The sequence below is a fragment of the Trichoderma virens genome, assembly GCF_000170995.1.
Source record: "Trichoderma virens Gv29-8 chromosome Unknown TRIVIscaffold_69, whole genome shotgun sequence".
NCBI lineage: Eukaryota > Fungi > Ascomycota > Sordariomycetes > Hypocreales > Hypocreaceae > Trichoderma > Trichoderma virens.
In genome coordinates this window covers 137,724-159,202 of record NW_014013680.1, presented here as the reverse complement: position 1 = coordinate 159,202, position 21,479 = coordinate 137,724, and the positions used below count along the sequence as shown (strand labels likewise).

General features: G+C 45.6%; 9 protein-coding genes across 9 annotated transcripts; 2 read left to right on the top strand and 7 right to left on the bottom strand.

Moving 5' to 3' along the window:
- Positions 1 to 666: 666 nt before the first annotated feature.
- On the bottom strand, positions 667 to 1,747 carry TRIVIDRAFT_70655 (uncharacterized protein; the record flags this gene model as incomplete). The annotated part of the gene is made up of 2 exons (XM_014100320.1): positions 667 to 1,610; positions 1,657 to 1,747. The coding sequence occupies 2 exons, from the start codon at positions 1,745 to 1,747 to the stop codon at positions 667 to 669; spliced, it is 1,035 nt and encodes a 344-aa protein (XP_013955795.1).
- A 2,201-nt stretch (positions 1,748 to 3,948) lies between these two features.
- TRIVIDRAFT_170597 (uncharacterized protein) lies at positions 3,949 to 4,930 on the bottom strand (the record flags this gene model as incomplete). Its single annotated transcript, XM_014100319.1, has 1 exon — positions 3,949 to 4,930. The coding sequence occupies one exon, from the start codon at positions 4,928 to 4,930 to the stop codon at positions 4,097 to 4,099; it is 834 nt and encodes a 277-aa protein (XP_013955794.1).
- Positions 4,931 to 5,421: 491 nt separating this feature from the next.
- TRIVIDRAFT_129470 (uncharacterized protein) lies at positions 5,422 to 5,679 on the top strand (the record flags this gene model as incomplete). The annotated part of the gene is made up of 1 exon (XM_014100318.1): positions 5,422 to 5,679. A coding segment is annotated over one exon (258 nt), but the record flags the coding sequence as incomplete, so codon positions are not given.
- A 968-nt stretch (positions 5,680 to 6,647) lies between these two features.
- TRIVIDRAFT_52722 (uncharacterized protein) lies at positions 6,648 to 7,445 on the bottom strand (the record flags this gene model as incomplete). Its single annotated transcript, XM_014100317.1, has 1 exon — positions 6,648 to 7,445. The coding sequence occupies one exon, from the start codon at positions 7,443 to 7,445 to the stop codon at positions 6,648 to 6,650; it is 798 nt and encodes a 265-aa protein (XP_013955792.1).
- Positions 7,446 to 7,747: 302 nt separating this feature from the next.
- On the bottom strand, positions 7,748 to 7,948 carry TRIVIDRAFT_152196 (uncharacterized protein; the record flags this gene model as incomplete). The annotated part of the gene is made up of 1 exon (XM_014100316.1): positions 7,748 to 7,948. A coding segment is annotated over one exon (201 nt), but the record flags the coding sequence as incomplete, so codon positions are not given.
- Positions 7,949 to 8,909: 961 nt separating this feature from the next.
- On the bottom strand, positions 8,910 to 11,620 carry TRIVIDRAFT_81566 (uncharacterized protein; the record flags this gene model as incomplete). Its single annotated transcript, XM_014100315.1, has 6 exons — positions 8,910 to 9,191; positions 9,245 to 10,625; positions 10,693 to 10,701; positions 10,762 to 11,079; positions 11,130 to 11,186; positions 11,284 to 11,620. The coding sequence occupies 6 exons, from the start codon at positions 11,528 to 11,530 to the stop codon at positions 8,990 to 8,992; spliced, it is 2,214 nt and encodes a 737-aa protein (XP_013955790.1).
- Positions 11,621 to 14,370: 2,750 nt separating this feature from the next.
- Positions 14,371 to 14,797, bottom strand: TRIVIDRAFT_230820 (uncharacterized protein; the record flags this gene model as incomplete). The annotated part of the gene is made up of 2 exons (XM_014100314.1): positions 14,371 to 14,419; positions 14,474 to 14,797. The coding sequence occupies 2 exons, from the start codon at positions 14,719 to 14,721 to the stop codon at positions 14,371 to 14,373; spliced, it is 297 nt and encodes a 98-aa protein (XP_013955789.1).
- Positions 14,798 to 15,960: 1,163 nt separating this feature from the next.
- Positions 15,961 to 16,911, top strand: TRIVIDRAFT_152199 (uncharacterized protein; the record flags this gene model as incomplete). The annotated part of the gene is made up of 6 exons (XM_014100313.1): positions 15,961 to 16,018; positions 16,074 to 16,205; positions 16,263 to 16,393; positions 16,450 to 16,549; positions 16,615 to 16,781; positions 16,834 to 16,911. The coding sequence occupies 6 exons, from the start codon at positions 15,961 to 15,963 to the stop codon at positions 16,909 to 16,911; spliced, it is 666 nt and encodes a 221-aa protein (XP_013955788.1).
- Positions 16,912 to 17,130: 219 nt separating this feature from the next.
- On the bottom strand, positions 17,131 to 20,400 carry TRIVIDRAFT_152201 (uncharacterized protein; the record flags this gene model as incomplete). The annotated part of the gene is made up of 3 exons (XM_014100312.1): positions 17,131 to 17,805; positions 17,913 to 19,045; positions 19,107 to 20,400. 3 exons carry the CDS (start codon positions 20,398 to 20,400, stop codon positions 17,131 to 17,133), a joined length of 3,102 nt encoding a protein of 1,033 aa, XP_013955787.1.
- Positions 20,401 to 21,479: the final 1,079 nt, after the last annotated feature.

Below are 21,479 nucleotides of genomic sequence, written 5' to 3'. Positions count from 1 at the left end.
GACGCGGGTATACAGAAAAGTGCTTGCAGACTAGAGATTAAATTTAATCTCAAGATGAGAGGTTCAACAATGCCGCAATAGCTGGAATGTGTTTGCAAAATAATTGTTTCATGGGCACCGTTATGAGTACGCAGACCTAACTGCTGCATAATCCGACTGAAGCTAAAGGTCAAATTATCCCATGATGATCCGTCGTAAGCCTTTAAACTAGTACTGTACATCTGAAATTTGGAGCAATCAACAAGAAATAAGAGGAGCAGAAAAAAATTAACGATAGACAACAGTACTATATATGAGCCTATATTTCTATAACGTGCAGCATGATCACTTTTAATTTAGCTGGAATGATTTTCTTTTCGGTGCGCCGGAGAATAAAATATAGTATTTACAACTCTTTGCCTTTAAATCAAGTTGTTCAGAACCAGATTTTCACTTTTTGGGCACCAACTACACGGTGTCATCATATCTAAGCAATTACCTGATGGCGCGCTGGTCCTGATAAACTACTTCACTTGTACTGCTGTGCCTCTACTTCGCTATATTACTGCAGCAATCTCTCCATACGTTTAAAATACCCAAAGCATGTGAGTAAGTGGAGAAGAGTCATCGGTATATAACATTGACCATGATAATGCTAATAACCTTTTGCCTTACTCAAGAATATACTCAAAACTCCTCATATAGGGGAACAATTTGCTTCCCATTATACTCCACTGCTTCCATCCACTCTTTCAGGCCCCTTGGTCGTGTAGGATAAACTTCATCTGCCCAAGCCATATCCTCTGACTTCTTTTCTTTCTGATCTTTCCAAATATTCCACCATGCACCGAACGATTTACGAAATGTAAACGAGGTGGGGTCGGTGGGATCCGCTCCTCCAGGCAATCTCCTATCTGGATCTATATGCGCAGATATAGCCTCCATCCATTGGGATGTGGTGATGCTCCTAAATTGAACCTTTTTGCCTGTGACTTGCTGAAGTGCTGCAGCAACCTCTGGAAAAGTAACAAAAAAGGGTCCTGCAGACAACAATTTTCCAATACTCTCTTCTGGGTGCGATAAAGCCCACTCAAAACGGTAACCATACATCTCGAGCGGTATAAGCGGCATAACGCTATCCTGATCCATAGGATTGTGAAAGAACAGTTCATCTCCCTCTTCGGTCGGTCTTAAAAGAGTTCCAAGCATTTCGGCATACACGCCGCCTGTTAGGATAGTCCAAGGAAGCCGAGCAAGAGGTTGATTCATTAACCAGCCAGTTAGCCTGCTAGACACGATGTTGTGACTGTTCCTGTATTTTTCATTCATGCCCAAACTGCCGTATCTATCTCCAGAACCAGCGAAAATGAACCATTTCAGCTTACTTTGGACAGCAATCTCGTAGGCACGAAACGTCCAAAAGTACTCAAATGGTTCACCAACGTTGAAACTATCAATGCAAAAATATACGACATCTTGATTGGCAAAAGCGTTGCGTAGGCCCTCCTCTGTTGTGTACGAGCCTTCAACGAATTCGATGTCCGGAAAAGAAGATGCTAGGGCCGCAGCTTTGGTTGAGTTCTTGTCCCTAGTGAGAACAGATAAACGATATCGCTTGGTTCGTGCCAATGCTAACGAATCAGTATGTGTTTTACTTGTTGGGTGGAGGAATTATACCTTGAATGATCGATCGCCCTTGGGCTCCAGTCCCACCAAACACCAAAACTCTTGCGTTCTCAAAAGACAAATGACCGACCATCGTAGACATTATATATTGTTTCCTTTATCGAGCCTGCTTTTGTAGGCGCTTTGTAGACGCTTTGTTCACATCTCCCATCAGAGGCCGATAAATTTATATCAAAAGGCCAGTTCAAGGATTAGTGATCATCTGTTAGTACGTTGCATCGAAATGGTAGTAGAACAAGGGTCGACCAAAATAATCTGTGGAAAGATTATAAATCAAAAATAGTGAATCAGACCCTTTGCGCCACGCGTAATGACCAGTTTGTAGCAGCCAATCGATGCTCTCAACAGAAGGGGTCTGTGTGGCAAGTTTGGGAACATGGCCAGGGATGGATACATTAGCCTGACTATGAACCTATCAAATCAGACGTTTAGTGCTGGTTATAATCAAGTTTCTGCTCAAGTTGCCTCGGCTATCACAAGAACCTTACGTTTGCATCTTCGTATAAGTGCATAATGCCACCATTACGCCATCATGTGAAAGTTAAGGCAATATGGTCATGTTGTCTCTCTCCTGAACACTGAAAGCTACCCAGGCGCAATATTGTACAAAAGAACCTCTTTTGAGTAACTTTGGAGACACTGGATATTAAAAATCTAAACTACTGCACTATTATGCTGTCGTAAAAACGATTTATTCATCCCTGTAATTCCGCTTTTTTTATCTGATGCTGATGAGCAGCTCTCCGCTTTCGCTCGACGATTCTGGTGGAATAACTCTTTTGTTATTCTGAGCGTCTACTATCATAACTGCAAATCAATGGGAAATGTATTATGGTTGGGCCGAGATACTGGCAGAGACCTGATAAAAGGGAAAAGAGCTTTTCGGCTAGCTCTTCCGGGTTATGCTTGGGTATTGTGAAATGATTCATCAAAGATTTCTAAGAAGTAATTAATTATAGTTACGTAAGAAACTGGCCCGCCATTTTTGTCCAAATGGTAGAGAAAAGAATTATTTATAGATATGTATAAGCGGATAAGTACTCTCACAATCTGCTGCTAATACTATCCCAGAAGGCGCAATTACTGTAGTTCATTTCAGATATCTCTATTATGTTATTGATCTGAACAATAATATGAGATTGCTTGTTTCATCTTGGCTAAACATGCGTATGAGTAGGTTTTCTATCCCCGGCTAAGCTCGTCTAAGCTTGCTCTATAAATTGCGGCATGGCAGCTTCAGGGTTATTAAAGCTACAATTGCTATTGCTGATTGTGTTGCCAGTTGATCCACCAAGCGGTAGATGACTGTGTACCGCGGGTCACGTCGTTGATTAAAACTGGAATGAGGAGAAGACTCTCGCTGTAGCTGAAATGCGCTGTCATATATCGTTGTCTACTCCGTAAGCGATTCCGTAAGCTGTTCCAAAATGTATCAATTCGTGCCTTAGTGATACTTCGCAATATGTGCGCTCCCTTATGATTTGATCGTTCGAGGCTTGACAATTATTGTCATAATATACATTTACTAAAACGAACCTGCTGCTTCTCTACCACAGGCATCATTTTCGCTAGGAGAATCGTTGCTTTTGCACTGCCTAGGTTGTAGCCTCCCTAGATCAACCTTTCATATCCTATTCTTGTTCATATTCAGCCGTGCTGCCGCGATATTCAAAATCCTTCTCTTCCGCGCTGAGATTCTGGAGGATTACTTTCATTCCATCCGCCTCACAACGAACTAGTTTTTCTCAGGAACATACTAGGCCCTTTCGCTACCTCTACCATGGGAATTGATACTGCATTTTTTTACTCTATGATACGCCTTTATCCTTTGAAAGTGCGGTTCCTGGATTGGACGGTGAGGCAGGCACCGCTGCGATACTGCACGAGCTGTAGCCACCAGTTGAAACCAACGTGGAAGTAGACATCGTTCCTAAGGCCGGAAACTTTCCAGCTGATGAGAATCCAGACTGGGTTGCGTAACGCATCAGCAGATTTTATGGCTTGAACAAGAAGGAAGTTCCAGCAATTGACCTGTCGTGGCCGACAAACAGTGTTAGGTTGGTATAAACGCACCTTTTGCTTACCAGAATGGACCCATTCATCAGCAGACTCAATTAGAGGATTGGATGAAATTGCTATATCTTCGAGGACACAACGATTTACCATGTTTCAAAGTTTTGGCTAAATTCGCTCTAAATCTGCAAAAAGGAGCGGTTGTTCCTGGCAGCGTCTTACTTAGTAATGCATTCATAGCTATTGACCAAAGCAATCCTATTAGTAACTGGGGGAGTGATGATGACGATGCAAGTGGGTTGTTTGGCCATGCCAAGTACAAATGTAGATTAATTTAAAATACAAGCTTAGGCGTAACCAACTCAATTAAAGTCGACTGACAGTGCAATGGCTGACAGTTGGTACAGCAGGTATCTCCTTATCTGTCTGTGCGACCTCGCCATTCGTCAACCCGGGTTATCCAATCGCGAACGAGAGCTTCAAAAACACCAGTCTCATCGACAGGAAGGCCATGAATACCACGATCTAAAACAACATATGTCGATCGTGGATAGAGCTTCAGCAACCGAAGGCTGTCACGATAGCCCACACTCTCATCTTGCCGACCGCATACAACAAGTGTGGGTGCAAAGAATTTCGCACCTTCATCATCCAGCGAAGGAGATAGATGATATCGATTTGGGTCTGCTCGAATTGGACCTAACGCCTTCATATCTGCTGCTTTTTCTGCTGGACGGTAAATTGCTTCAAATTTCGCCTTTAAAGCTTTAATGTAAGCAGGTGTCTGTATGAGAACGTTTCCAAGGAGTTTCTTGTCTTCAGCAGACGTGTTTGACATGAGCTGTTCGTTAACGACTAAAGGTTTGAAAGCATCCAGATCGCGCATGCTATCATTTGGCTCAATAAGCGGTACGCGTAGCAGTAACCCATCGACTTGTTTAATATATTTCTGAGCTATCGCACGTGCAAGGTAGCCGCCACATGATGAGCCGACAAGCAAGAATCTTGAGTTTCCAATTCGAGAATCAATGAATTGAACTAGGCGAAGGTATATATCGTCCAGATCCTTGACGTTATTCGCAGGTGTTGTACCCATGCCTGGAAGGTCCACGTAAATCCGGCGAAGCCCTGTGGTTTTGCTGAAAATCGGCTCAAAGTCCAGCTCCTCGACTCTTCCTTCCATCTGCCATCCATGAATGATCAAAATGGCAAGTCCTTCACCGATTTCATGTGCAGATAGAATAGATTCCATTTTGTTTCTGGGGAGTATTTTTTTGAATAGATGAGGAGCAGCTTGATTGGAGGGGTACAGCTTGTTCCATCACAATCACGGCATCGTAGGAAGCTGTCCATAATCCCATGTAATCCACCGCCCAAGCGAACCAATAATATAGGAGAACTAATAATTTCACGTGCTTTGACAGCGTCCAGAAATTGCGTACGTAATCAACCAACTGTTTCTAAACATTCAGATCTTTTAACATTGCTGTAACATACTTAGAATCAATGTCACCGCACAGACTTTACAAATCCATGCGACATGATATCAGAGCCGCCTCGTAATTCAAAACGTATAAATCCAATATCTCGATTTCTAAACACAATGTTTTTAGGAAGTAAAAGATTTTGCTGTTTAATGTATAGTCTTCAACATACGCACAAATAACTAACATTAGCCAACAGTGATTTATGTCTATCTCTTCATATAACAGAATATTCACCTCATTCTCATCACTGACAATGCTGAGGAAGATTGCTACAGTTATTGGTGTTACGGGCGATCAAGGAGGTGCTGTTACTGCCGCGCTCCTGCAAAATCCTGAATACCACATTCGCCGTGTAACCAGTAACCCAGATAGCATCGCTTCCAAGGCTTTTGAAGCCACGAGAATTGGGATTGTGAAGGGGAATCTTGACAATGAGGCATCATTGAGGGCCGCATTCGAGGGCTCGTATATCATTATTGACATAGCTGATTTTGTTCCAGGATATGTCGCGCATGGTGGCCAAAGGGGGAAGTAGATTGTCGTTCAGTACGCTCTTAACATTGCGCGAGCCGCATAGTCGACCACTATACTGTAATTCTAAATCTGGATCACCCTCCCTGGAATATCAGATGCAACTAGGGAAAGCTTTCATGTCCAAACTTGGATGGAAAAGACGAAGCAAGCAAGTATATCCGCGCCGATCCGGCCCTGCTTGCTAAAACAATCTTTCTAATGATTGGTTGGCATAATACTCAACTTCAGGTGTCCCTTTTCTACACTTGTCTGGATGGAGCTGGTTAATCAATATGTCGGTATCGGAGACTACCTATCTGATGCGACATTGCCAACTGTCGGAGAGGTTAAGCGAAATCTCGTACCATTAGTAACGGCCATTGATGGGCAGCCAGGTAAGACGAAAGATGGGGCAATCGTCCTTGATTTATCGAAAACATTGGCTTTGAAGACCTTCTGAAGCTGTAGGCTAAAGCGCATGGTAAAGACGCGGTCTACGTGAAAATAACTCATGAAATTGTATTTCAGGCCTAAGTGGACGGCTTTGGCGAAAATGTCACGCTCTATGGGGGGATACAAAAGAGATTATTGGATATATAAAGGAGATGAGATTCGTACCTCTAAGAGTCTATAAATTGCTGATAGTGATTTTATTCCACTAAGCGAATCTCCCAAGCTGCTAGATCGAGTAACGCCGGCGTGGTAAGTGAGGAGGAATTGAACCATTTCTGCTTACTAGGCTTGGGAATTAGACGTCGGCTATTCCGCATTAATCACATAACTATTTATGAATTGCCTTTGTTAAATCCAAGTGCAAAGGCCGGTTAAGAATTTCCAGCAAAGTAGCACATGTTCCCGCTTACAATTTTCTTTCCCTTGGCCGATGAAATATTTTTGTCTCTCATTGTAAAATTAGTAAATAACATGTATAGTGAGATAGAAAAGCGAACCATATACTAGTAACTATACTCAAATTGCCAAGATTGCTTCAGCGTCTTTTTGCAATTTTGCCATTGCACCGATCTGCAGAGTTGGCCCAATACTAATTCTTGCAACTCCGATAGCTGCCAATTCCTTTGTAGTCAAACCGCCAGAGAGATTCAACAAGACATTCAGTCGCCCATCAAATTCCTTGACAAGTCGAACAACTTCGTCGCGCGAAACACCACGGCTTGACCCACCCCACACAAACACAGTGGTAGCACCAGCAGCAAGGTAAGCCCGACCTCGTTCAATGACTTCTTCGAGGCTTCCGCTTTGGACAAGAGTATCGCATCGCGCATTAACAACAAATTGAGGTACTCCAAAGGCATTAGCTGTGTTCAACACTCTTTTGACTCGATCCGTTGCCTCGGAGATGCTGTACAATATCTTTGCGCTTCCGTTGTAGTCCTCGAGGTTAATGCCGACAACACCGGTCTTAAGAAGCTCCGTTATGCCCTCCTCTAGCTCATCTCCATATCCATCTTGAAAGTCGACTGAGAGAGGCTTTCCAAACTCTTTAATTGCTGAAGAAATGTTTCTGGCTGCTGCCACATTGGCAGCTCGTGTTAAGGTGTCATCCTTTAGACCTGCGGCTTCGGCAACAGCATAGCTAGCAGTAGCAAGGGCTTTTGCGCTAGGCAACGACGCTACAGCCCGCGCAGATACTGCATCATAAATATTTGCAAAGATAAGGGGAGAGCCAGATACGTGAAAAGCTTTGAAGCTTATGCTCAAGTGCTGTAAAGCGTAAGCTATCAGTAGAATGCCAAGCACGACGAACATGGCGATAGTTCTTCCATTATTCCACGGCCATTGCCCGCCAGCCATCCTCAGTGCCAGCGCAAATGTCACCCACACAGCTGCCCCGAGGATGAAACCGACGAAATCCAGATTTAAAAGTCTAGTTTGAATCGAAACTCCTTTGATAGGGCGTAACGGTGGCAATAAGAAAAGATAGATTGGCGTTAAAGCGCCGCCTATAACTAGATTGATGTAGAAGGCCCATCTCCAGGTTGCAGGCGACACTGAAAATGCGCCGCCGACGGCGGGACCAAGTACAGCTCCAATACCCCAGCAAAATCCAATTAAAATAATGTAGATTCCACGCTTTTGGGAGTTGTTAAAGATGAAAAATAGTTGAGGCAGCCGAGATAGATGCCAGTGCCGCCCATGCCAGCAATGACTCGACCAATAATGATTGCGATCATGTTTGGAGCAGCGCCGCAGAGAACAGATTGAACTTCGAAGATAATGACTGTAGCCACGTAAGTCCATTTTAGGTTGAAGTTGACAAAGGTAGCCGTGAGCGGTAGGACAACTGCAACGGATGCGAGTGGAAAGCCAGCTCCATTTCAGGCGAGCTGTGAAATACTGGATGGCTCTTATAAATTAAAGATCTTGAAAAAGTAGATATAATATATAAATTAAACATATTTTCAAGTGGGTGCTGAATTATTAATTATCATACAGCATCCTGTTGATTTGAAATGGAGGAGGGTCCAGATAGCCAGTGTCACCACACGCATAGCCTCTCAGTAACAGTTCACTATTATCGGAAGGCAGAAAATATCCCTGGCGTCGGCAGACGAGCGTTCAATTCAGGAACAGCTGACCTGATCAGGCAATATATCCTTTCTTAAACTGGATAATACTGATGCGGTGGATTTCTAATATGGGACCCCACATATGTTTGGAGATTCCCGTGAGCCAATAGCAACCCTTATTTATCTTCTTTCTTCCTCATATATTAATAGCGTGGCTCACTGGGGATGATGATATTGAGAAATATTGCCTATTTAGGTAGCTATACCAAAGTCTACCGGTCAAGTGTACCTGTTTCTAATTATGCAACGTCTCTCCAAGGGTATTAACAGGAGTATTAATAGAGGCAAAACATGATCAAATTGCTTAAAAGGGTTCGCACAAGTAAAATACAGCTACGTGTACCACACGCAAACTTCTACAACATGGTATAATATACTGCAAGATATTTCTTGGGCCATAGTAAGCTTCATTCTCTCTTGAGTCTCAGATGAGTATTGTATAAGAAACTGTTGAAAATCAGAGTACAGTTTAAGAACATAGCCACCGATAGCAATTGGCTATGTAGCAACGCCCAGATGACTCGCCCTCAACAATATGTATATATATTTCTTGATATCAAACGATTGCGAGAATTGGGCTGCCAGAAACCATGCCATAGTATGAGAGAGGGATCAGAAGGCATAGGGAGCTGACGAACAACTTCGAGTGCAGGTATTTTTGCGTTCACGTTATATTAATATCTACTCCGTGTGGCGGAGATCATTACACCTTGGCTTTATCAATTACCAGTCCTCTCCAGGCAGAGCAATCATTGTGCCCTTCTTTGTTCCGTCAACACCTCCCAATGTCAAAGCAGCATTAACGACACCTGCAAGACCCTCTCCGGCAACAAGGCCAGCGGCAACGGAAAATGCGTAAGTGTCAAAGCCCTTTGCGAAATACTTCTTCCACCACCAAGCTGTGATACTGCCAAACAGGATAGCACTACAAATAAGTTAGCAAAAAACTTTTCCGAGTATTCATGTTGGACGACATACTTAGCATATCCACTGTCGACACCCAAAACCCAGGCAACACCAATTGACATCCAATTAGGCAGGTAATCGCGATATTTCTCACGGGATCCGACCAAGTAGAAGTTCTTGACGAGAGCCTGAATAGCGCAAACAACACCGCAAACGATGGCGAAAATTCCCGAGGACAGCGGAATAGGGAGCTTAGGGAGGGTCACGGCCTGGGCAACTGCTTGCCAAGCGACAACCGATGGTGCAGAAAATGGGCACTCCTCAATGGTCTGGTCGCGGATACAGGGATAAGCGGCCATGAAAAGGACAAAGATGCCGGGGGCGAGGAAGATAGAGACCAAGGCACCGGTGGCCTGGGCGTAGAACTGCAGCTTAGGAGGGGTTCGAAGAAGGAAGCCGACACGGAAATCGCTAACCAGGTTGGTAGCGACGTCAGCAGTACCAGACGCGATGTTACCAGCAATAAGATTGATACGCTGAGCATTCTGAATGGAGTAGTGGTTCTTGGTGATACCACCGAAAACAAGTTGAGAAGCCTTGGAGGAAGCAGTAAGGGGCGCAGTATCAGTAACAGCACCTCCATAGATACTGAGGAAAGCGAAAACAAGACCCAAGATGCAGGCAAGAATAGCCAAGCCAGCATTCATGTGGAACTGCAGCTCGCAGACAATACAAGCAACAACGACAAAGGTAATCGATCCAGTCACCCAGATCCAGATGGGAACCTGGTCCTCGGGAGGGGCAAAATCTTCTATCAGGGATGACTCTTCATTGGCCTTTGCGGCTTGCTTCTCCAGGAATGCGTTGTTCTTGCCACGAGCTTGCAGGGCGCCGTTGATAGAGCCAGCCAAGTTACGAAGAGCATATTTAAAACCGTCATAAATGACACGAATGTGGATGAGGAACTCAACCAGACTGTAGACGATAAGAACCATGACACCGGGCCACAGCATCCAGTATCGGGGCGAGGGAATCCATCCGGGAGTACCAATGCCGCTCATGCTGTTGAAGTTGACAAGACCTTCCCACTTGCCTTCGCCAATGGGCTTGCCGACACATTCACCATAGTGAACGAGAAGAGGTCCAATCAGACCATAGGCAGCAACAGTACCCAGCCACCAAGAGACGGCAGCGTTGAGACCAACAAGAATACCGGAGCCGAAGAAGGCGGGGGTCAGCTGAATGTACCAGCCCCAGTTCTCGATGTTGAGAGCCCAGTTCTTGTATCCACTCCAGATATAGAACCAGGTGAAGATGTGCCAGTTGTGCAAGATGCCATCAGCATACTGGGACACAACGATGTGGGTAAAGGCACCCAAGAAAGCGTATCCCAGAGCCTTGACTTTGCGCATAGCATCACCTGCACCACTGCCGACAGCATGCATTGATCGGACTATATAACCGTCAGTTCCTGTTTTAAGATATACTCTACTACATGTCGTTTCAAGGTGAAAACTCACTCGCAAGGGCTATAAAATAGAAGGGTCAGCTCATGTTCTGTTAAATTTCTTTTCAAGAGAAAATCTCACCTGTGGCTGTCGGCGATGGGAACACCAAGTTTAATTCACGAGCTACATTGATAATAAAGAACTTTCGAAGCGGCACGGCGGCGAAGAGGCCGAAAAAGGCACACACCAGGGTGATGGTGAGGATACGGCCAAAGTCGTCCTTGGGATTTTCTGACAGCAAACTCAGACGGTACATGGCAGGCAGACCAGCCACAAAGAGACCAGCCATGCCACCAGCACCTGTCGCAGCAGCTTGAACAATCGAATTTTCTTGGGGGCCGAACCGGGTTCCAATGCCGGGAATGCCGGGGGCGATCTTGGTGAGGAAGAGGATGAAACCTGTGATTGGTCAGTCAACTTGTGCAATTCGTGTTGTCAAAGGTACGTACCGTATCCAAAAATGGCACCAAACATCGTTGCTGGGAAGGTGAATCCGGTCTTGAGACCTGTTGGAAAGAACCGTTAACCATGCCATACTATGACAATGCTCTCGTCTTGCACAAAGTGCAGAGAAAGTCTTCAACATCAGCATTGCTTGCTTACCCAAGTACACATTGGAAGCGTTGACCAGAGAACCCAGGACGATTCCAGTGAGCACTGCTCGAACAGTCAAGGGATTGGGCTCGGGTTCGATGCCCTTGATGGTAGGGAAGCTAGTGAAGAGATCGGTGATGGCCTCATCTTCTTCATCCTCCTCATCGGGCTTGAGGTTGACCTCGACGGACACTCGCTTCTCCTGGACACCACCGTCGCCCACATATTCGGGCTCTGCTGTGGGAGCGGCACCCATGGTGACGACCTTTTCGGGTTTCCTTGCTGCCGCGCTGTTACACAAAGCAACACTAACAGAGCGTCTTGCCGGCGGCAGTGAAACACTTCTATGGCATTAGCTGATAGAACTTCAAGAAGAAGGGATCGCAGGAGCACCTTAGTATTTAACGCGGACACAAACGAGGGCCATGCTCCGGCCAATTCATGCCAAGGCGCTGAAATCATGTCCCCAGAGCCCCCCAACCGGCGTATGACAGATCTAAGATGCACGGGGACCGAAAACGATCCAATTATCACCTCTTTTGGGAGGCACCTTTGTTTAATGTTGCAGTTGTTGGCCATCGTGGATAGGAACTTTTTTTGGCCTCGTCGCCACAATATTGGACGAAAGCGGGACGATCCCCGTTGCCAACCATAAGACTAGCCAATACCGAGCTTCCTCCCTCTTTCTTGCTAGCGGGCGTATCAGAACTGCCAAGCGATTTTAATTGAGAAGCAATCCGGGCAGAAACCTTGCTCTCTCCCGCAGCTGAGGCGGCTAAGGTGTTAGGGGATGTCGGTGGTCTTCGCATGATCTTCCAAACACATAAGTTCCTTTTGAAGCAACCAAACAAAAACGCCCTTCATGAGATCTAACGTGGCGCGAGTGCAATCTAATGTCATTGCCCTACGCGGGCCATTGCCCTGGGCGGCAAAAGAGCCGTCTCTCTGTATTTCGCCCATCTGGGAAATGGCCGGGGGTAGGCAAGTTTAGTGAACCCTAGTCAATAGTGCGCAAAGGAAAGGTAAGCACTGTCCGTAACAGGGATTACGCCGTAAAGGAGCAGGGATTGGGAGTCATGTCTTCAGAAGATGCCGATGTCGTTTGTTCGCCTTCCCGTTTTACCCACACGGCGGATCGTACGAACAATGGCGGCCAGCTCGCTGCATACATTGGATTCATTCTCACTCTAAGCGGCACTCGGTGCCATTTTATTAGCAGCAAGTAGAATGTCGGATATCACTGAGATCCTCAAGATTGAGGACTGTCTGGTGCAGAATAATCTTGGAATAGATATTTCGACCTGGGTGGGACTAACGCCCCATGCACTTTCTGCTGGTTGTGTGGTAAGCTCAGATTTGTGAGGTTTCATCGCGTTTCTCTCGGACCTTTCAGACACATCGCGTGAAAAATTCCGTAACTGTGTCATAAAATGGTGCACGTTTTCGGACCCCGACAGCCGGTAGTAGTAGGCTGAGAATATTGATAGCTCCAGCCTTGACTGGTACCTCGTACAGCCGATCAACACATGGACTCACAACTTGGAGGTCTTCTTGCCACATGGTTTGCATGCTCCAACATTGTTCAACAGCCGCCGAGATACGGCCACGCGGGACGGCTGTCACACAGTATGAAAAACAAGGTCCCAATTTACCTTTGTTAGGCTACAGTTCCTTAAAGCAAATAAGGATAAATCAACTAAGCTTAAATTAGAAAAGCACCCGGCTCTCGTGCCCTCATTCAGCGCCACACCGCTAAGGAACCTTTGGATATCTTGGCTGACTACTGGCATTTCTGGGGCATTGGTTGGGTGGCCCTAGGCTGGGAACCTTTGTAAATGCGAAATAATACGAGCGGGTGATAAGGGCGTATACTGTGGATGCTGACGCCAAAATCGACAAAGATGTAGTACATAAGCAGGCGGCAGCGGCATCTTCCCCACGGCTGAATTACGGAGCTTGCACTTTGTTGAAGGAAGTCGTTATATTCCGTGTTTCATGCCAGGAGAAAAGGTAAGCGTGACAAAGAGCCGAACTGAGATCGTTACTCGTTACGTAAATAAGCTCCTCCCAAGATGGTATACTACAGAAGTTCGATAGAGTGGATTAGCGGGAGAGTTGCTGTGATAGAGAACTTTGCGTTGCCACCATCAAATAGCCCAACCTTGATATCTTGTTCTTGGCAGCCACACTTAGTTATCGCTTTGCATCGATGCCCAGATGTGCCAAGACTAGCTTCAGATAATTTGTATGGGGAACTTCGTACCGTATGCGATGTTGACCCAGTTGCTCGTACTTGTACTAGCTTGGCTGCCTCTTCCACTGTGGAGCTTATCAGGGTAATATCATCGTCTTGGGTATCAATCGCGCGAGGGCGTCAACGACAGATGGCTTGAAGACGATGTTTGATATCCCTTATCCAGCTGAGCAAAATACGAATACTGACAAGTTGAAATTATAAATTGCAAACGCGTTAATTTCAGGTAAATGCTCAGATAAATGGTTCGTGGTACCACCGAGTGGTGAGCCGATGGCAACGATATGCCCTCCCCCTGTTTGAAGTCAGATGTTCAGGTACCCATACTTCCGTACGGTAACCATCTCCCAGGTACACTACCGCTGGGACTTTTGCTATTAGGCACTCATCACCAGTTCAGCTAATAGAAAGAAATTGCCAAGGTGCATGTGACTACTGGCATCCTTTCCCATGATATATAGAACATGTCACTTAAGGGCGTCTTGTCTTAGGGGTTTGTTTCTACGAAATACATGGTCATCGATTTACTTCTTATATATTCGGAATTAGATTGCCCTTTTGTTATGGCAAACGGGTGCAAATTAGTCATGTGCTCTCTCTGGATATGGGGATGGTCAAGTCCTTTCGATTGTGGTTTTCATGCAATTCTCTCATGGCTCAGCAGACGAACAAAGGCGACCATTATGTGACATCTTAGTGTGGGGAAGTCAGAAATTGTCAAGTGATGCATTATCAGTGATATGATATTGATAGTACAAACGCTGCATCCGACACCTGGTGGCAGGTATATGCTCTGTGCATTGCGTGCACTTGGTATCGTCAAAACAGCCACAGCAGCTCATTTATACGGGAATTTTCAACCAGTAAATTTTGATATGGGGTTTCAAGCTCCTTCAGTTGTCAACTAGGCTGTCTTGTAGTCCGACCCCACTCTTGCCGTATTACTCTTCCCGCGGATACTTTCCATAATCGCCATAGCCTCCCGCTGGTGGTGGGTAGTTCTTATAATCCCCGTATCCTCCCTTCGGCGGCGTCGGTGGTTTATATTTTCCATAATCGCCATACTTTCCATATTCGCCGTAGTCTCCGTAATCGCCGTAACCGCCCGGATCAGCTTTTGGAGCTGCCTCAGCGACAGGACTGGCGAGGGCTAACGAGGCCGTGACAAGTAGAGTGGCCCAGACGGCTTTCATGTTGGTGATGTATTGACGGTTACTTGGCTTGAAGTTGTTGCGAGTTTCAAGTGGACTGAAGTAATTTTTGATCTTGATACGCCAAGTGTTGACAGTTTTGAGCTGACTTATTTTTTGAGGTGGAAATGGTTGTCTTTTAAATGCTAGACACCTCTCTAAGCTTAACCCATAGTCTTGTTGATAACACCATTTTAAGTCATAGAGTGGTGCTGGAATGACCCATTGCAGATCCCCAGTAAAGTTTCTATTGCGCTGGAGAGGCAAATATCACGATACGTGTGACGCTGTACTTGCTTGTTTTGAGAATGAATACGAAACCTTGAAGAGTAGCTTCACGATAGTTGCTATGGTTTGCTACTAGTCAATATGCCATGCAATAATTGGCGGAGCGCCACCATTCCATGATTGAACGAGCCTTGCTCAAGGTGGGGAAATGCACATGGAGGATCCCGCCTCAAAGACTTCAGCTGCCTGAAGAGGCGCAATAAAGAATTGCGATGGGCATAAAATTTACAGACTATCGTTGTCAGCTCGATTCTTGAGGCTTTGATCTAGTGTCGGCTAGATCCTAATCCGATTTCCAGTGACGATAAGTTTCGTCATGGTGTACTCCGTATTGCTACTACGATTGATTATTGGAATGTGGATGAACTTTAAGTAAGCGAGATCAAGATCGTATCACCCCATTGCGCCTCGAAATCGCCCGGCAAACAGGCATTATGATTTTTGATGCTTCCCATTCACGGCGATCGTTTCTCGAGTCAGATTCACTAGCTTGAAGGCCCCAAGTAAGCTTTCCGAAAGAGATCACAGCTTCACAAAACGACTTGATTGACTTTGCAAGTGGAACGCTAGGATCAGATAAAGCGGCTTGGTTGGATAAAAGTGCTTTAGTCTTGGGTCGACGTCATTTGGCGTCAGATGGCAGAATATTTTTTTTCCCGAAACAATCAGCTAACGTACTGAATTGAGAAATACGGGCTGTCGCTATTGGTACTAAACATCGCCTTCCTCTTTATCATTTGATTTGACAACATCGTCACAATGGCCAAGGATCATCAACGCCGGCTGCTTTCCAACATCTCAGACGAGTCTGATGATGAAGGCACTCTACCTCAACATACAAATAAAGAAGATCCAAGAAAGAAATATCTTGTTCCGAAATCGTTGTTTAAGCCCTGTTGTTTGTTCTTATTACTGTTAGTAGCCTGCACTCTGTCTTTTTGGGCTGGAACACGCATGATTCACCAAGAATCAAGTGTGGATAGTCTGTGTGCAAAACATACGACCCAGTGGTGTAAGTAATAGGGCCCTTTTTCCTCTGCGCAGGATCTAATTTGGCATAATCCAAGCTCCTCTCATTAAAGATGTACCAATTCATTACAGCTTCAAAGAATTTAATGGATCTTTTATGAATGAAGATATTTATCGAAAAGTTGGATCACCCGAAGTTGACAGAGCTTGGGAGGATCTTGGGTCCGACTGTAACCATTCCCAAGAGCATTTAACCTTTGGAAAAATAATTCTAACACTATTTACAGACCGAGCTGGTATCATTTCATATGAGGATGGTCTAGCTAGCGGACTAGATGCATCGTTTGTTCAGCGAGCGGAAAAATATGGCGGGGGCTTCATAGTCAACGTTGAAGGAATGCATCATCTACATTGTTTGGTAACCTTCCCCCATCTATTTATCATCGCCGGTCAATTGATTAACAGGTTGCATAGAATCTGGTGCGCAAAGCACTCTACTTCAACTACGAGCGGTACAAAGAGCTAGGGGAGCATGCGTTCGTAAACGATGAGTTTATCCTACGCCTGCATGTCAGTAAGTGCATCCAGGCAAATGGACCAAAACTTACGATTGCAATCAGTTAGCTAACTTCTTTGAAGCACACTGTCTGGATACGATTCGTCAAGTTTTAATGTGTAACGTAGATACAGGTGTGCTGGGGCAGGTATGGGTTGATCCGAAGCAGCCAACGGCGTTTCCAGATTTTCGCACAAAACATGTTTGCAAGAATTATGACGATATACGTGAATGGGCAAAGAGCCTCCAGGTGAGCGTAAAATTTAACAGTCATTGTCTAGCGATTAATCTGGTTCACTTAGGCTCCACCTCCTGACCAAATACCCAAGGATTACTTGGCTCGCCCAAAACGTGGAGATGTTATTGAATCCACACCATAGTCACATGAAATAACTTGCCAGAAGTAATCTAAAGAGGCGCTGGATGATTTTTTTCTCTATTTTCAAAGCACTGGAATAATTTTTTTATAATTGACATATTATTATACTGTAATAGCCTTTATTTTCTATTCCTTAATGTGCGACTTCGAAATACCTACGGCCAACTTTCGTTAAATGTATTGATGCTTCACAAATAAATGTCGTCGTTTCATTTTCTCGCTAGACCCCCAATCTCGCTGAGAATTCAGCGGTGAGATCAAGAGAAGCCATTTCATTCACACTGTCCATAAAATCGAGGGTGCTATTGTTCAGCTGGCCTCCCGGGATAATTTCATTATTTGTCGCGGCCCAGAGCACATGTGTTGCTTTGAAAGTTTCTAGTAGTTTTGGGTCGTCGGCCGCAGTGCGCTCCACGCCTAGTATTTCGCGTGCTTTGGCGCGTAAATCATCGTCGGAAGGCACATAGAGAGTCTTGATGCATTCCTCAATGTAGGCATTCAGTCCATCCTCAAGTTCCCGAGAGCAAAACACAGAGGGAGGGAATTGGTATTCTCCATCGCAGAGGGCGCGAACATAGCGCTCGGCTGTGTCTCTGTTTACGTTATAGGATCGATAGTCAATGTATACAGATGTTTCATCTGCAACTTCTATTATTTTGCCGGCCTTTGGCTTCAGATATGGTGGTGTCAGGCCTGTTCCGCCGTCCGATACTTTCCAGGGTCGAGGAGGTCCGTTCAATGGCAAACCGTTCGCGTCGTCAGCAGAGACAAGACCGGCATCACGCTTAAAGCGAGCCAACCATTCGGCATTGTCAGCAGCAGTTTGATTCCATGGGTCATCATCGTCATAGATTATCCACCGAGCTTGATACTGAATTTCCTCATCGGTCGGGATCTAAGTGAGTCAGAATAAGTATGATATTTGACGAGAAAGGATCATAAATAGAGGAGTTGGAAACATACGTGTTGAAGTGGGTTATTCGGACTTAGGCAGCTGGTTACAAATCGTGTGAGTTCTTTCTCCAATCTTCCATAACAGTTGGCGTCACTCAAGAAGTATCGTAACGGTTGGTTCTGGGAGTTGGCAGATTGTGGCGTTTGCGCAAGGGTTGGTGGATAGTCATTCGTATCCATGGGCGATGAGCAGCCAATAGCTCCATCCGAGAGACCCCAGTGTATTCCTTGGGCGGGTAGGGTGGCGCCAGCCTTGGCATCGTTGAATTGATTCTCTGATGTCAAATCTCCTGCAGTAGGGACTGCTATTGGAATATCCTCATGAGAAGCCAGGAGACTATTACGGTCTTCCAAAGCACCCAGGCCACTCAGTTTATCCAAGATGGTATGGTTGTCATCACCATGCATCATAACGCGCGACTCGAATTGTATTTCTTCTCCCATTGTTGCTTTGTCGGGAATCTTCGAGGTATTGATAGCAGTCATTAAGTCTTCTTGTAGTCCTGAAAAGTGATGCACGCCGTTGTGTATGATACTGCCATTAACTGATTGTATATGTCCATGTATATTTTCGACGCTCGAGAAGAGGCCGGCGCGGCGTTTAAAGTGTGAGAGCCAATCGACCGAAGAGTTGACCAGGAATTTGAACCATTGGACGGCCTCTTTGCATTTGAAATTGGACTTTGGCTCAACGTCATCTAGGATCTTGCATGCTTGAAACTGCAACTCGGAATCTGTGGGCATCTGGCCTGAGGCCTGTCTAGACTTGACATATCTCAATAAAAGCTTCTCTTTGTCGCATCCAATAATGCTCATGTCTGTGTGTGTAGAGTTGGATGCCTTCATTTTCTCTATTTGTGATGTCCAGGTTGCATTGCCCGATACATGATAGAGTTCCTCGTTTGTTGTATGACTGGAGGGTTTGTGGAGCATTATAAGATCGCGAAACCACGAGACGTCTGGTCCTGTAAGGGAAATGTCTTCTGTGTCAACTTTCTGTACAACTCTCTGTGCTTCGACAAGTAGCTGGTCATCTGTGGCTGTCATGCCGGCCACGGCCCGATCGTTGATATACTCAACCAGCCACAGCTTGACATAATCTTCCAATGTTTTACCGTATCTGACTTCATCTTTAGAAGCTTCGAACGGATCAAGAGTATTTCGTTCATGGTGGATGAGATCTAAGCCATGTATTAGAGTTTTGCTGACGATTTCGTGGACAAATGACTTAACTTAACTTACAAGGTGGCATTCCATTTTCGACAATCCTCAGTATTTCTCCCTGAAAACCCCAATCACCTTTCCAATCCGCCATAGATTTGCCATTTTTGAAATGCTGAGCAAGATGGCCGACTCGTGCATCCCAAGAATCCAGTAAGATGCCGCAGAAGCCACATCTTGATCGCACAGGTGGTGTGGTTACTTTCCAGTCATTCATTGGCCATTTTTGGAACTTGGCATCGTGAACAATGCTTAAATGCTGGCGCAGGTGGTCTTTCCTATAAAAAGTCTTCTCTTCTTCTGGTCTTTCATTGCACACAAAGTCGTTGTGCTTTTCGGCATGCTCTGGTGGTGGGTTCTTCAATCCGCAGTACACACATGCCAGGCAATTCCATTCGGCGCAAAACTGGATCGGTCCGTCTGGTGTACATACCCACCGTTCAAGAGACAAGTGTAGCGATTTTTCGTGTCTTTGCCAGTCGTGTTTTGTTTTAAAAGTCTCTGTGCAAAATGTGCATTGAAATTTATGGATGGACGGGAGCATGGCCGAAATATCAACGGCCTTGGGGATCTGCCGACGCCGACGTCGTCTTCCTCGGCTTTTCAACGAGGAGACAGACTCCAACGACTTTCGAGATTTGTCAGATTTAACTGATCCAAACGAGCCGTTGCTGGAATGTGATGTTCTCGAGCTGCCGGCAGATGAGAGATGATCGATAGAGTCTGGCAGCCCATCGTTATCGATATTCTTGTAGTTATCCTGCACGGCGCTTCCTGCATCTGAGAACTCTGTAGATGAGACTGCCGAAGCGATGGCGGTTATGGAAGCGGGTTCTTGATCCGGCGGAGAATGTCGCCATCTCTCCATGGGGCTCATGCCCCTCATAATGGGAGTTGTCCTCCGTGGAATGTCGACACCATTGGTGCGGTGACCCGGACTTGGTGAGGTAGACCGAGGAGCTCGCACTTTTCCCCTGCGGCGGGCATTTGCAACCCAGTTACTGATTTGAGTTTTGTTCAAGCCCGTCTGGCGAGCCAGGTTTTCTTTTTCCTCATTATTGGGATAGGGGTGACGATGGTTGGATGATACCCAATTCCTGAGAATCCGAAGTGCTTCTCGAGAGAATCTGGCACCGGCTTTAGGGATTCTATCCAACGGCTCGATAGTGTCCTCTCCCAGTGAATCGCTGGCCGTGAAACTTGATTCCGATCTGCTGCAAGAGCGTTCCGTAGGCTTCTGCGATTGATTCCGGTATTCGTTGCCCACAGCTCCAGAGTCAATGAAGGGCTTTAGTGGAATCTTAAGTGCTCCCATGCCAGCCGCCAAAGTGCAATCTCTTTTGACCTCCATACAAGACTTGCAGGTAGCCAAAGCGGCGGTCTCTGCAGTCACCTGACAACTAATATGCTGTTGGGTGCAGTATTCACATGACTCGTTTGAGACGGCTGTGCTTTCAATGCAACCTGAGAAATCTATAAAGTCATCAGGGTCCATCATAGCCATTTCTCATGCGGCTTTAACGGCAAGTTCAAGTCGGGCTATGGAATCTTAGCCTTGGCAACTCTCGTGCTTGCGAGTGATCTATCGTAGGGCGTCGTTATATCGTGATGTGAATGATCCGTTAGAATCGGATTGCACACTCAGCCTTGGAAGCGCAGTGTTACTAATCTTGGTCATTTGTAGGGCGTGGTGACGACGTCTCTTATTGGATGCCATTGACCTTTGGTCTGCATTACCCCACCAACATTCGACCCCATTCATGTTAGCGTGCAGATGACAGGAGTCATCGAGTTAGTTCTGAATATCAGCTTTGTTGCTACCCTACACCCTCGCAATGCCTGGGGGAACCATTGGTTTTCTCATGAACACTCTGGACCGAGTACAAAACTGCAACTAATCATAGAAGCGAGAAAAGCTCTCGATTTTAGAATATTGATATCTTCCTACCATGGCAACCTAAACCTCCACACTGTGTATTGAGAAACTAGAAGTTGGCACTGAATAACCAACACATTCAGCTGGTATCGAAGAGTTGCGGATCATTGATGAAGATAGAAAATAGGTAATCCGAGGCAAGCAACGACAGCTTTTGTCCAACCTTGACCGTAATAAGACATGTTTATTTACAACCCAAATAATTTATACCACTCCGTACTTTCGCAATTGTCACCCAAGCTAGCATCGCATATCAAGCATTTACTCTTCTCTCCAAGATGCCTCTACGAAGTTTAATACGTGATTCCACTAACCCTGGAGCAACAGGAGAAACCCCCCAATGCATTCACTGATGAACACTTACGGTGATTTAATACTCCAAGCTACTTCATTAATGTCCGTTATACGGACATGAGTGACCAGGCAGTGTTCCGCGGAGGCGTTCGATGAAGATATAA